The sequence below is a fragment of the Lepidochelys kempii genome, chromosome 3, assembly GCF_965140265.1.
Source record: "Lepidochelys kempii isolate rLepKem1 chromosome 3, rLepKem1.hap2, whole genome shotgun sequence".
NCBI classification, from domain to species: Eukaryota; Metazoa; Chordata; order Testudines; family Cheloniidae; genus Lepidochelys; species Lepidochelys kempii.
This window is the reverse complement of record NC_133258.1, coordinates 101,310,786-101,324,288: the sequence shown is the minus strand read 5'-3', so window position 1 is coordinate 101,324,288 and position 13,503 is coordinate 101,310,786. Positions and strand designations below refer to the sequence as shown.

The 13,503-nt window shown below is 45.9% G+C and overlaps 1 protein-coding gene across 3 annotated transcripts in view; it reads left to right on the top strand.

Moving 5' to 3' along the window:
- Positions 1-12,400: 12,400 nt before the first annotated feature.
- Positions 12,401-13,503, top strand: part of LOC140909025 (MFS-type transporter SLC18B1-like) — a 33,448-nt gene continuing 32,345 nt past the window's right edge. For 2 of the 3 annotated variants that reach the window (XM_073337348.1, XM_073337347.1), the window contains exon 1: positions 12,401-12,622. In XM_073337348.1, the coding sequence (XP_073193449.1) occupies positions 12,577-12,622 (46 nt within the window). In that variant the 5' untranslated portion in view covers positions 12,401-12,576. Of the gene's footprint in view, positions 12,629-13,503 lie in introns of all 3 variants that reach the window. The other variant, XM_073337346.1, reaches the window with a different exon arrangement.

Below are 13,503 nucleotides of genomic sequence, written 5' to 3'. Positions count from 1 at the left end.
GGACCCAGTTGGGTCCCAGGATGAAACCCAAAGTTATCCATAAAAGCCACCTCAAGAGGTATCGGGGGGTGGGGGCGGGGACGGGACAAGATATAAGCATGACAGCCCCCTGAAACTGAGAATGTAGCTGTAGAAGTTGAGGCTGGGAAAGTTGTGAGGGAGCTGTCCTAGCCATCCAGCTCCACAGAAACAAATGACACACTTTAAGAACACACTGTAAGGAAGTCCAGGAATAGAAAAGTCCCAAGAGATTTGGGTGGGAATAAAAGTATTTTGAGCTGGGGATGTGAAACAAGCCTGACAGAAACGCATTGTACATAGTTGTAGATCGTTAACCTAATATTTTTAATTTGTTAAATAGTTTTTTCTCTTTGTTTGGGTCGTATAAGGTGTCACCATTTTGAGCACTTTCAGGCTGATGGGTGGAGTTACAACAGGGGGAGTGGTTATGCTGAGAGGTATGGTGACTGCCTGGATCACTAACCTTTGAGACTGGGTATGAACACACCCTTCAATTAGGGTAAGGATAAGTTAATCACAAGCCAAAAGGGGTTGTAAACTTGCCTGGGAGTTTTGGGCCAAGTGTCAGGCAAGGTTTTGCTGAGTATTGATTTAGATAAGGGTGCCTGTGTGTAGGCAGAAGAGAGAGGATCAGAGCCACACAAAAAGCCTGAAGGAGAAGCTGGAAGCATAGTGTATGACCCTGGAAGAAAACTTAGAAGAGTTTTTGGATTGGGGGGCAAGCTGAAAAGAGCCATGAGCAAAAGACATTGTTTCTTGCTATTTGATTCTTTCTACATTTAGAGAGAGACAGATGTTTGTACATCTTTGTAAATAAACAAAACTGCATCAAAGAAATCCCTGACTACCACCAATATTTCCTCCTAACTGAAACAATTTACTAATTTTTGGCTAGCCACTAAGGTTAAAAGGAGTGACAGTATTTATAAAGAGCCTGGGGCACCAAGACATGAGTTTGACATACCCTCATGGAGGTGGGTGGAGGTTTTTGTTTGTGCTCTTTCTTTGTGTTTGTTTTTCTCTTGGGACTGAGAGGGGCCAGACAGAAATCCATCTTCTCCAACCCATCCTAATCCATGTCTCCAATATTGCAACCAGTATAGGTAAGCCAGGCAAGGCAGATTAGTTTATCTTTTGTTTTATGAAAAATTTTCCCTGTGTTAAGAGGGAGATTTATTCCTGTTTTCTGTAACTTGAAGGTTTTGCTCAGAGGGGAATCCTCTGTGTTTTGAATCTGAATACCCTGTAAAGTATTTTCCATCCTGATTTTACAGAAGTGATTCTTTTACCTTTTCTTTAATTAAAATTCTTCTTTTAAGAACCTGATTGATTTTTCATTGTTCTTAAGATTCAAGAGTTTGGGTCTGTGTTCACCTGTACCAATTGGTGAGGATTTTTATCAAGCCTTCCCCAGGAAAGGGGATGTAGGGCTTGGGGGGATATTTTGGGAAAAGATGTCTCCAAGTGGTCTCTTTCCCTGTTCTTTGTTTAAAACGCTTGGTGGTGGCAGCATACTGTTCAAGGACAAGGCAAAGTTTGTACCTTGGGGAAACAACCTAAGCTGGTCAGAATAAGCTTAGGGGGTCTTTCATGCGGGTCGCCACATCTGTACCCTAGAGTTCAGAGTGGGTAAGGAACCCGGACATGGAAGATGGATGGAAAGGAGCTAGTGTCTGAGAGAGATCACTAGACCGAGGTGGGCAAGGAATGGGGAGAGGGCTGGCTTGTAATCATGGGGGCCTTTTGATGTAAGGAAGCTACAGCTATAAGGGGGGCAGTGATGGTATATGGAAAGTGTTAATCATATCCCTGAACGGATTGTTTTGATTGTTCCTCTCTGCCTTAATAATGGAGGCTTGGTTTACTGTTTCTTCCTTTCACAGCTCTAATCCCTCTCTCTGCAGCTTTCCCTGATTTCCTTATATTTGTGCCTCTTGCTCCACCTATGCCAACATTCTACCCTTGTCCCTTAGCTGAACTGAGGATCACCGTCAATGCCTCTTCCCACGTTGTCGTCATGTGGTTGTTTGAGGGGCAGCTTCTACAACAGAGTTTTTGTTTTTGTTTTTTGCTTTGCTGGAGGCGGATATGCAGAGATCACGGCTGTTCAGAGGAACCTTCTAACCTTACAGCTTAAGGCTCCTCCAACTCTATAGGAGGAATGCGATAAGGGTAAAATAATATCACTGCTCAGTCCCTGTGTGCGGCATAAGATAGGCCATCCAAATACATAGCTGGAGGGACAGATGCATGACTTTTTTGTTCTTGGTGACTGGGAAAGGATTTTAAAGTTTCTTAATCGCACTATAAGAAAATCATTCTATTCTAATCTGTTATATGGGGTTAGGGTTGCCAACTTTCTAATCACACAAAACTGAACTCCCCTGCCCTGCCCCTTCTCTGAGGCCATGTCTCTGCTTGCTCCATTTCCCCCCTCCCTCAATCACTCGCTCTCCCCCCACCCTCACTCACTTGCCCCAGGCTGGGGCAAGGGGTTGGGGTGCAGGAGGTGGGTGAGGGCTCCAGCTGGGGATGTGGACTCTGGGGTGGGGCCAGGGATGAAGGGTTTGGGGTGTGGGAGAGGGCTCTGGGCAGGGGTGTGTGTGGGGGTGAGGACTCTGGCCAGGGGTGCTGGTTCTGGGGTGGGGCCAGGAATGAGAGGTTTAGGGTGCAGGAGAGGTTCTGGGCTGGGGCCCAGGGGTTTGGAGTGCAGAGGTGGGTGCAGGCTCCAGCTGGGGGTGTGGGCTCTGGGTGAAGCCAGGGATGAGGAGTTTGGAGTGAAGGAGGGGGCTCGACTGGGGCAGGGGGATGGGGGGTGGGGGGTGAAGTCTCTGGCTGGGGGTGTGGGCTCTGGGTGGGGCTGGGGATGAGGGGTTTTGGGGTGCAGGAGTGGGCTCAGGGCTGGGGGAAGGGGTTGGGTTGTTTGGGGTGGGTGGGTGGGATCCGAGAGGGAGTTTGGGGGTGAGGGGTGGGATTCGGGTAGAGGTTTGGGGTGCGGGCTGTGGGGTCCCCGTGGCGCTTACCATGGCTCCCAGGAAGCAGCTGCCAGGTCCTTGCAGCCCCTAGGTGCATGGGCAGCCAGGGAGGCTCCATGCACTGCCCCTGCGCCCGCAGGCACTGCCCCTGCAGCTCCCATTTGTCGTGGTTCCTGGCCAATGGGTGCTGAGGAGTCAGTACTAGGGGGCAGGGACAGTGTGCGGAGCCTCTCTGGCTGCCCATGTGCCTAGGAGCTGCAAGGACCTGGTGGTTGCTTCGGGAGCTGTGTGGAGCTAGGGCGGGCAGGCAGGGAGCCTGCCTTAGCCCCGGGTCCCCACTATGCTACTGACCAGACTTTTAAAGGCCTCCAGGGTTCCTTTTTGACCGGGTGTTCTGGTCAAAAACCAGATGCCTGGCAACCGTATGGGTGGTGGTGGTCTAAAGTTAGATACTGGGAACATTTGTCCTTACATTGCTCTACTGGGAATCTTAATAATGTAGTTGTTGCCCAGATAGTATTGGTGATTGTGTATTAAAAATACCTGCTAGGCACATCAGACAGAGCTGGATGCTTTCTTACAAGCCTTCTCCTGCTATATTTGACAACCTGCATTGAGTCCGTACTGCTGAAGCAGCACTGTGGAATCTTTGGCAAGGACAGTGACCCACCACCACATATATGCCACTCACTTTCAGTGAGATTGGCATAAAGAAACAGATACTACATCATCAATCTCTAGTCCCCTTCCTAATTCCAAACTGCTCCCAAAGAACTTGGAGCAAATGCTGATATCGATTCTCTACTGCCTGGCAGGTATCATACCTTTCAGGTCAGTCAATATCTTCTTGGAAAACCATGAGTGAGAAAGGTATCTTAAACAAAGCCTTGAACCAAAACTGACTAGATTAAGTTTTAAATGTATGTTGTCACTTGTATTTGCCTCATAACCATTTCTAACTTCATTTCTTATACTTGAATTCACTTAAAACCCTACCTTATTTTGTTAATAAACTTTTATTTTTAATCTATTCCAATCCAGTGCTTTGTTTAAATTGAACCATTTGGTAATGCCAGTTAAGGTATCAAACTGTTGACTATTAACTCTGTATAGGAGCAACAAACCTTTAACATCTGAACGGTTCAGGAGAGGGCAATGTAGAACACACTTTTTCTGAGAAAATTCAGGACTGGAAGTGAGTTGGGATCAAGCTGCAAGTAGTAACACAAGCTGGTGGAAGCCAGTGAGAGACTGGTGTGTGGCTGACAGGCTGCTGGGGTCAGAGCTGCCCAACCAGGGCTGCAGCTATACACGGACTCTCAGTGTAATCTGCATGCTGGTAGGTTGTTTGTGAGGTTGGGAGCTATGACAGTGAAGCATTGCAAGGCACCCAAGATTGTGCAACAGGAGGTGACAACCCCTCACTGGTCTGGATTGCACCAGGGTATGTGACACATCCCACTTCAGAGTCTAAACAAATGCCTCTTTTGGATCACTTTCCCTTCTGGTCCACTCATACCCTTAATAATCTCTTGAGTGGAGTAATGCAAATGGAGCTCCTACAACAGAAGCGACCCCAGTATTACCTCCATCTCCACTCACAGGGGAATGGGGAGCCTCAGGTGTGGCTGTTAAACTGCCTTTTTGGCTCTCCATTTCTGATGCAGCCTGACTGTGGCAAAGCTCCACTGTACCCCGGCCCTCCTTGAGACCCCGTGCCTGAAGGTCAAGCCCTGCGAGCTATTGCCTCAGTAAGAGGACCTAGTCCCATACCCAGGGCTCCTTTTGGCAGCTGCTCCCCAGCAGCAGGGAGCTGCGAAGGAAGCTCTTTTTCCATTTGAACATGTACTCCTATTGCCTGTCCCTTCACTCCCTGCACTGCAGATACCAGGTCACCTTTGGCCTGGGGGCACACTCCCCACCCCTCTTCCTACCCCAGGAACATGGCTCATAACATTAGCTGATAGCATCTTTGGCCTGCTAAACCCAGGGTTGTGAGTTCAATCCTTGAGGGGCCCATTTAGGGGTCTGGGGCAAAAAATGGGGATTGGTCCTGCTTTGAGCAGGGGGTTGGACTAGATGACCTCCTGAGGTCCCTTCCAACCCTGGTATTCACAGATCAGTGAATCATAGAATAGTAACCTCTGCATCAGTCTCCAAACTGCCTCTTCCAGCATCATGTCCAGAGAACTTATGGGAGTGTAGCAAATTAGTTAATTTTATCATCCATTTATCATTGTATTATGTGGTATTATGGTCAGTTTATATGCTATTTCATATATAATCAATGTATGCTAAATAGATTTAAGTTGTAGGATTATAGACGTATAGGAGTGATAAGTATTTAGGAGCAATATGTATGAAATTCAATGTGGATAAATGCAAAGTAATGCACATTGGAAAACATCCCAAATATACATATGAAATGATGGGGTCTATTTTAGCTGTTACCACTCAAGAAAGAGATCTTGGAGTCACTGTGGATAGTTCTCTGAAAACATCCACTCACTGTGCAGCGGCAGTCAAAAAAGCAAACAGAATGTTGGACATCATTAAGAAAGGGATAGATAATAAAACAGAAAATATCATATTGCCTGTATATAAATCCATGGTACACCCACATCTTGAATACTGCGTGCAGATGTGGTCATCCCATTTCAAAATGGGTATATGGGAATTGGAAAAGGTTCAGAAAAGGGCAACAAAAATGTTTAGGGGTATGGAACGGCTTTTGTCTGAGGAGAGATTAATAAGACTGAGACTTTTCGGCTTGGAAAAGAGACAAAGGGGATATGATAGAGGTCTATAAAATCATGACTGTTATGGAGAAAGTAGATAAGGAAGTGTTTACTTCTTCTCATAATACAAGAACTAGGGGTCACCAAATGAAATTAATAGGCAGCAGGTTTAAAACAAACAAAAGGAAGTATTTCTTCACGCAACGCAGAGTCAACCTGTGGAACTCCTTGCCAGAGGATGTTATGAAAAGGCCAAGACTATAACAGGGTTCAAAAAAGAATTAGGTAAATTCATGGAGGATAGGTCCATTAATGGGCTATTAGCCAGGATGGGCTTTGATGGTTTTCCTAGCCTCTGTTTGCCAGAAGCTGGGAATGGGCGACCGGGCATGGATCACTTGATGGTTACCTGTTCTGTTCATTCCCTCTGGGGCACATGGCACTAGCCACTGTTGGAAGACAGGATACTAGGCTAGATGGACCTTTTGTCTGATCCAGTATGGCCGTTCTTACGTTCTTATGTGATTGTGTATTAGGTATATAAGTAAAACATGGCTGAAATGCAAGGCCTATCGATTGAGACCTGTAAGATTTTAGCTTAGCCATACTAGGTCATAGGTTTAAGAATGCTTAACGTGAGTGACCTAGGAATAATGCTATGCCTGTAAGGTCACAAGGTTTCTGCATAAGATGTTCTAATAGGTGAGGTTACGGAAAAATACATTGCAAAAACTGGAAATGTATTGTCTGAGACCATGAGACACCTGATTGTAACTTCTTAAAATGTCTGTCCTGACCATGATACAAAGCATGCATAAATGCTAATGAGAATAAGAGGAACTATGAACAACCTATGAAAAACAGGGTACCCCTGGGATTCATGGGGTGTGAAAGTACAGATAAGGGAAAGAAGGCTGACACCTTCATGCATACTCATAAGGTGTTAGGCATGGTCAGAATTACAATTACAGAATTATGCTGGCTGGGTAAGAATGGGAAGATCCAAGGGATAACCCCACAGGAAACCCTAGCAGGAACCATCCCTCTGGCAATGATGATCTATTGAGAGGTCCATCTAACCCTAGAATATCATTGAGGATGGGAGTATGACTACAATTATAATTATTGCATAGATTTTTATAGGATTTCTATATCCATGGGTAGTTGTCACTTTACTTATTGCTAAATTACATTTATGTCATGGAAGTCATGGAATCTGTGACTTCCAGAGACCTCTGAGACATTCTCTGCTTCAGCCCCAGGGACTCTGGAGCTGGCAGCCAGCAGGGTCCTGGCAGAGTTCCAGTGACAGGTGACAGCAGCGACAAGTGATGGGGGGCTCCCTGCAAGGTTCCAGCGACAGGTGACAGACTCCTGAGGGGGCCTTCCTCAGGGTTCCAGCGACGAGCGACAGCCTCGGTTGGGGAGGGAAGACGGTGGTGCCTCGGGTGAGCGGCTGGGGATGTCCCATTTTCTCTTTGGGATATATGGTCATCCTGCAGCTTCCAGCTGCTGCGGGCGGAGTGGGAACCCCACAGCTCCCAGCCACCATGATGGTGGAGGAAACCATGGAGCCACAGCAGCAAAAGTCACAGACAGGTCACAGCTTCAATTAATTTCTGTTTTATTGCCTGTGACATGTCCATGACTTTTACTAAAAATAACCAATACAAAAATCTTAGCCTTACTTATTGCTTTAACACCTGTAGTCAGTGGTGAGCTGGAACTGGTTCGTGCAAACCAGTTAAATTTTGAAGCCGGTTTAGAACAGGTTGTTAAAGGGGTGGGCAAACTCTGTCCTGTCCGGCCTGCCTGAGCTCTTGGCGGCGGGTCCTTCACTCGCTCCAGGTCTTTGGAGGCACTTTGGCAGCGGGTCCTTCAGTGCCACCGAAGACACGAAGCGGGTGAAGGACCTGCTGCCGAGGTGCCACCGAAGACCCAGAGCGATTGAAGGAACCGGTTCTTCAGCTTTTGGCAGCTCATCACTGCCTGTAGTACAGATAAGACTTTGCACTTGTGATTGTGTCCGTAGTCCTTATCCTTGGACTTCATGTGTTCCTAGAGCCACTAAATCTGAGAGAAGCATCAGATGCAGTTTCACTCTTGAGCTTGAAACTGTAGCAACTGGAGCTAAACCCAAGGTGGTGTAATACACATCATCACCAAATTCACTTTAAATAAAATAAAAGGATAGAGGAACACAAAGCCTCCTTCAGTCCCACCATCTATGACTGCAGCCATCTTGACAAGAAACAGAGGTAAGAACTATTTCTCTCTAGCTCCCCAACCAGATAGACTTTTGTTTTGGACTTTTAAGTTTTGGGAGTTTGGAATCTGGGTCCTGAGGTAAGAGCCATTAACCAGTTTTCCAGGTGTATGCAGTTCTGGTTGCCCCATCTCAGAGAAGATATATATTAGAATTGGAAAAGCAGTAGAGAAGGGGAACAAAACTTAGGGGTATGGAACAGCTTCCAGATGAGAAGAAATTTAAAAAGACAGAGGTTCATCTTAAAGAAAGGACTAAGGGGGGATATGATAGAGGTCTATAAAATCATGACCTGTGTAGAGCAAGTGAATAGGGAAGTGTTATTTACCCTTTCACATAACACATGGGATTCTATGGAGCAGGATCACCTAATGAAATTAATAGGCAGTATGTTTAAAACAACCCTAAGGAAGTGCTTCTTCACACAACACACAGTCAATCTGTGGAACTTGTTGCCATGGGATGCTGTGAGGGCCAAACATAAGTGGATTAAAAAAGAATTAGGTAAGTAAATGGAGGATAGGTCCTTCAATGGCTATTAGCCAAGATGGTCGGGGTGCAACCCTATGCTCTGGAGTTACCTAAATCTCCAACTGCCAGAAGCAACAGGACAACAGGGGATGGATCACTCCAAATTGCCCTGTTCTGTTCATTCCCTCTGAAGCATCTGGCATTTGTCACTGTTGGAATACAGGATACTGGGCTGGATGGCCCATTGGTCTGACTCAGTATGGATGTTTTTATGTTACGTTCTCTATTCATGGGGCTTCCTTAAGAGGGAGACATACCTGTGTTAATTAGTGTGTTGGTTTCTCATTAGTCTGATCTGAACAAGCACACTTGTTGATACCGAGGTAAGATAAAGTAGGGTGAGGTGTAGCTGCAATAGCACACCTGGCTACAAAGGAGTGCATAGGGTGACCCACCCCTGTATACATAAAAAGTTTCCATCACAATGTGCAGTGAATGATCATAAAAAAAAAAAAATCTACACAAATGCAAATGAACAAATAAGAGGGAAAAATAAGCCCTGAGAATATTGGTTTACCCTGTTATGTCATATTTACTTCCTGTTTAACACAGTTACTCTTCTGACTATATTGTGTGTGTCTCTGTTATTCCTTGGGAGTATCCAACTATCTGGCAAGTAACTCAAATTCTAACCACAGGGTAACTTTTCCTTCCAAGCTGCCTTGCTGATCTTGCCAGGAAGGAGAGAGGAGAGTGGAGGCACTGCCAAATAACGTTATCTGGGAAGAGAATAAGGAATTTAGCTCCTGCCGCTCTGGAGGCGGGATTCAGATAACCCCAGGCCTGTCCATCAAAATCCATAAAGAGATTGGCATTAAATGAGGTAACCAGGCGCATAGGAGCGCTACACAGATAACACCCCAGCATCCATCCCCACCCACCCAATATGCCCAGGTTCCTCTCTTCTTTGGATATCTTCTAAAATTCTTCCTCACTGCCATTGTTTTAGCAGAGGGAGCCAACTGGCCTGTTGCCTCATATGTGTCTTCATGGGAGCTGAATAACTTAGGTCTGCTTCTCAAAATACTGCTGGAAACTTTCGGGAGACTAGGCAGCCCGTGTGACCCCTCTGTTTAGCAGTAGATCATAAAAGCAGTTCAATGCTAGGCATGAAGTGCCCCATACTCCACCACATAGAAGAAAAATCCAGACCTTCTACCCAAATCTTGGCCCAGAGAAGTATGAACTGCCATTATTCATCTTAATGGGAAGTTGACTCTGAAACCTAATGATGACAACGTAAACATCAGTGTTAACCACTTCACTACTGATCAAAGCATACAGCAAAAAAGGTAGAATCATAGTTTGAAGATATACAGTCTACTGAAAATGACATTTCTTCTCAGCATCATGAATGGGTAAAGCCAGGGGTGCTGGAACAATTTATATAGAGGGGGTGCTAAGAGCCATTGAACTAGACTGTAAACCTTGTATATGATGGAAACCACTTCAAGCCAGGCGGTGTGGCAGCACCCCTACTTCAAACACCTATGGGTAAAACTTGACTTATAGGCAGTTTTTCTAAGTGTATCACCAGTTATATTTTTTTCCAGTATGACCCTAGGCTCCAGCTCGCTGAAATGTCTAAACCTCAGAGAACCTTTTTGTGAACATGGGCTGAGGTTCGTTGCTGGTTTTTGTTTTTTCATCATCATCAATCATCATCATCATGTTCCTATTATGCCTCTAACGTTTAGGGCTGTGACGAAGCTCCTCCACTCCTGTTTGTTTCTGGCAAATCTTTCAATGGTTCCCCAGCTGTGCCCCAGGTTTTTCAGCTCAGCTTCTACAGCTCTCTGCCATGTTGTTTTTGGGCAGGCTCATTTTCACTTGCCTTCAGGTGTCCATCTTATTGCTACTCTGGTGATGGAATCAGTTTCCATCTGAAGCACATGACCGATCCATCTCCAATGTCTCCTGGCAATGATGGTGCTTGGATCGTCTTGGCTGGATTGTGTCAATAGATCTTGGTTTGAGATTGTTCTGGGCCAAAAGATACAGAGGATTTTTCTGAGGCAGGTTGTATGGAATGATGACAGTTTGGATATGTCATACTTTCTCATTCCCCGGTATTCTGCACTATAAAGCAGTGTTGAAAGTGTGCAGCTCTGATAAATCTTGAGTTTGGTTTTGGTGTTGGTGTTGTATTTAAGCTCCTGAAGGTGTTCCTGGCTTTATTGATTTTGTTCCAGGTGTCCTGGCTTGTTCCACCATTCTGGCTGATGGTGGTGCCCAAGTATGTGAACGTTTCTACATTGGTGAGAACATAATCCTCTATCCGTACTGGTGATGGTGAGGCAATATTAAAGGTCATGATATCTCTTATTGCGGTTGATTTTTCAATCCAATTAGCTGGCTGAATGCATTGAGTCGAGTTTTTTCTTGTATACGGTGTTGCGTATGTGATAGGAGAGCGACATCATCAGCGAAGTCCAGGTCTTCAAGGGATGAGAAGAGTGTCCATTTAACACCTCTTGGCACGTCTTCTGTTGTACGCGGCATTATCCCGTCTATGGCAATGTTGAAGAGGATTGCAGATACGACACACCTCTGATGTACTCCTGTTTTGACTTCAAAAACTTTACTGAGAGAATTATACATCTAGTAAAGGAATTGCTGCTGAAAGGTGTTGTCATTACGATCTCCTATCAGCAACTCAGGGGGCTTTTTGCTATCAGAATTTTTCAGGGGGCTGGCAGGCAGCAGAAGAATATGGCTATGACTTAGTGTTGGGATACTTCATTGTAATCATAAAGAGAAAAAAGGTGGTAGGGGGAGCATAATGAGAGCTAATGTCTGGAAGCTGAAATTAGAGAAGATAATTTTTATTTTTTTTAACCAGGGAAGGTAATTAATCATTGTAACTATTTATCTAGGGATGCAATGAATTCTCCATCACTTAGTCTTTAAATCAGAATTGGATATCTTGCTAAAATATATGCTATAGCTCAACTGGAAGTTATGGTCTTGATGCAGAAATTTAGGGTTTCAATTCTTATAGACCAGTGGTTCCCAAACTTGTTCCGCTGCTTGTGCAGGGAAAGCCCCTGGTGGGCTGGGCTGGTTTGTTTACCTGCCACATCCGCAGGTTTGGCCGATTGTGGTTCCCAGTGGCTATGATTCGCTGCTCCAGGCCAGTGGGAGCTGCTGAAAGTGGTGGCCAGCACGTACCTCGGCCCGTGCCGCTTCCCGCAGCCCCCATTGGCCTGGAGCAGCAAACTGCGGCCAGTGGCAGCTGCGATCAGCCGAACCTGTGGACGCAGGCAGGTAAACAGGCCAGGCCTGGCCTGGCCCTCCAGGGGCTTTCCCTGCACAAGCAGCAGAACAAGTTTGGGAACCACTGTTATAGACTATTTCCCAGAGTCCTCCCTAAATGCTATAAAAACACCAGGGCAGTGGTTGAACATATTTACAGGTCTTGGCTCCAGACAGCTCCAGCTGAATTTAAGTCTGGCAGAAAATTACTGGGTGACGTTCTGGGGCTTGTGTTATGCAGAATGTTAGAGTAGACCATCATGATAGTCCTTCAGATTATAAACTCTATGAATCTTGTGTCATGGTCACTCCTACTTTGCTACATGCTAAGCACGCACCCTCCTCCCCGCAGCTCCCACAGGTTTGTCTGTCGGCTTGGGACACTGAATGGCAGAATAACCACAGAACATTTCCACCGGTGTGATTCCAGTGCTCAGGTGTAATGTCCCTCTTTTGCTGTGACGGTAAATTCGCAGCTGTTCTTTGTCACCCTTCACAAATTCTCAGGGTAGAAGAACAACAAATATGTCCTACAGCCGCTGATTGGCGGATTAAACAATTAGGGTGACGTAGCCTGTGTCTGCCCGTGGAAAACTGGGAGGGAACGGCCGTGTCAGCTGCTCCCCCGTGCGGCTAAGGAGCGGGTTTAGCGTGAGCTGGGCATGCTCACGACTAACAAGCGAGGCTGCTGCTCCTCTCGCAAGTCTTTCCCTATTCCCGTGCGAAATACCAGGATAGACATTTTTGTCTGGTGAAGCTACATCGGCTGCGGTATTCAGGACTCTTCGCAATGGGCAGCCAGGAAGCAGAGACCCAGGAGACTTTGCAAACCCCAGGTGGGAGTAAGGGAGTTTTTGGTTCTTTCGGATCCTGCTCTCTTTAACCTTCTTTAGTGTGTCCGCGGTGCTGTTTTCTCCGCCCCCTCCTTCCCCCCGCAAGGCAATTGGGCAATCGCTTCGCTCACCCAAGCAGTCTCCGAATCCTTTCGAGACTCCGGGCTGGCTCCTTTTTGTTTCGTTTAGTTATGGGGTTGTGTTTGCTGCTGAAGGAGTTTTCGGGATCACTTTGCAACTTGGGAGGGAGAAGATCTTCTCTTCCCACCCCGGTTATTTTCTTTTCCTGTTGTTGTTCTGCCACTAAAATGCACATCCGAAGAATTTAGGACTACTGTACAAAGATCTCTGGCACGTCTCGCCGTTCACGTGTAAACCTCTCACTGTTGAAATTAACCCATAGCATTCTGTTCTAGGGTAATGTGTTCAATTGGCTATTTCTTTTTATGGGACAGCTAACTGAAGCGCAACAGAAACTTGGTTCCTTTAGTAAAGGTTTATAAAACGATGACGTCGAAAGGTTTTTTGCTGGGTATTTAAAAACTCTCTGAAGCTAATTGCGACCCTAGCCAACTAATGAAAAGCCTTACTAGAGGGGCCTGAAGCCAAACCTGTTAAGTAACCATCCTAATTCACCTTGGATAAAGACATCCCTCCCTCCCTGGTAACCTCTTCTGGCCTCAACCTCACCCTGGAATACAGCAGGAGACCCCTCTCTCTGCCCACTTTTTAAAAAAAGAACAATTACTTTACCAAGTATGTAGCAAACAGAAAGGTTCAGGTCTTAATTCTTGTGTTCTGTGACCATGGCAAAAGAAAACAGTACAATTAAATACTATCGATTACAAAACTTTCTTTGAAGGATACAAAGAGCTGGTAGATGG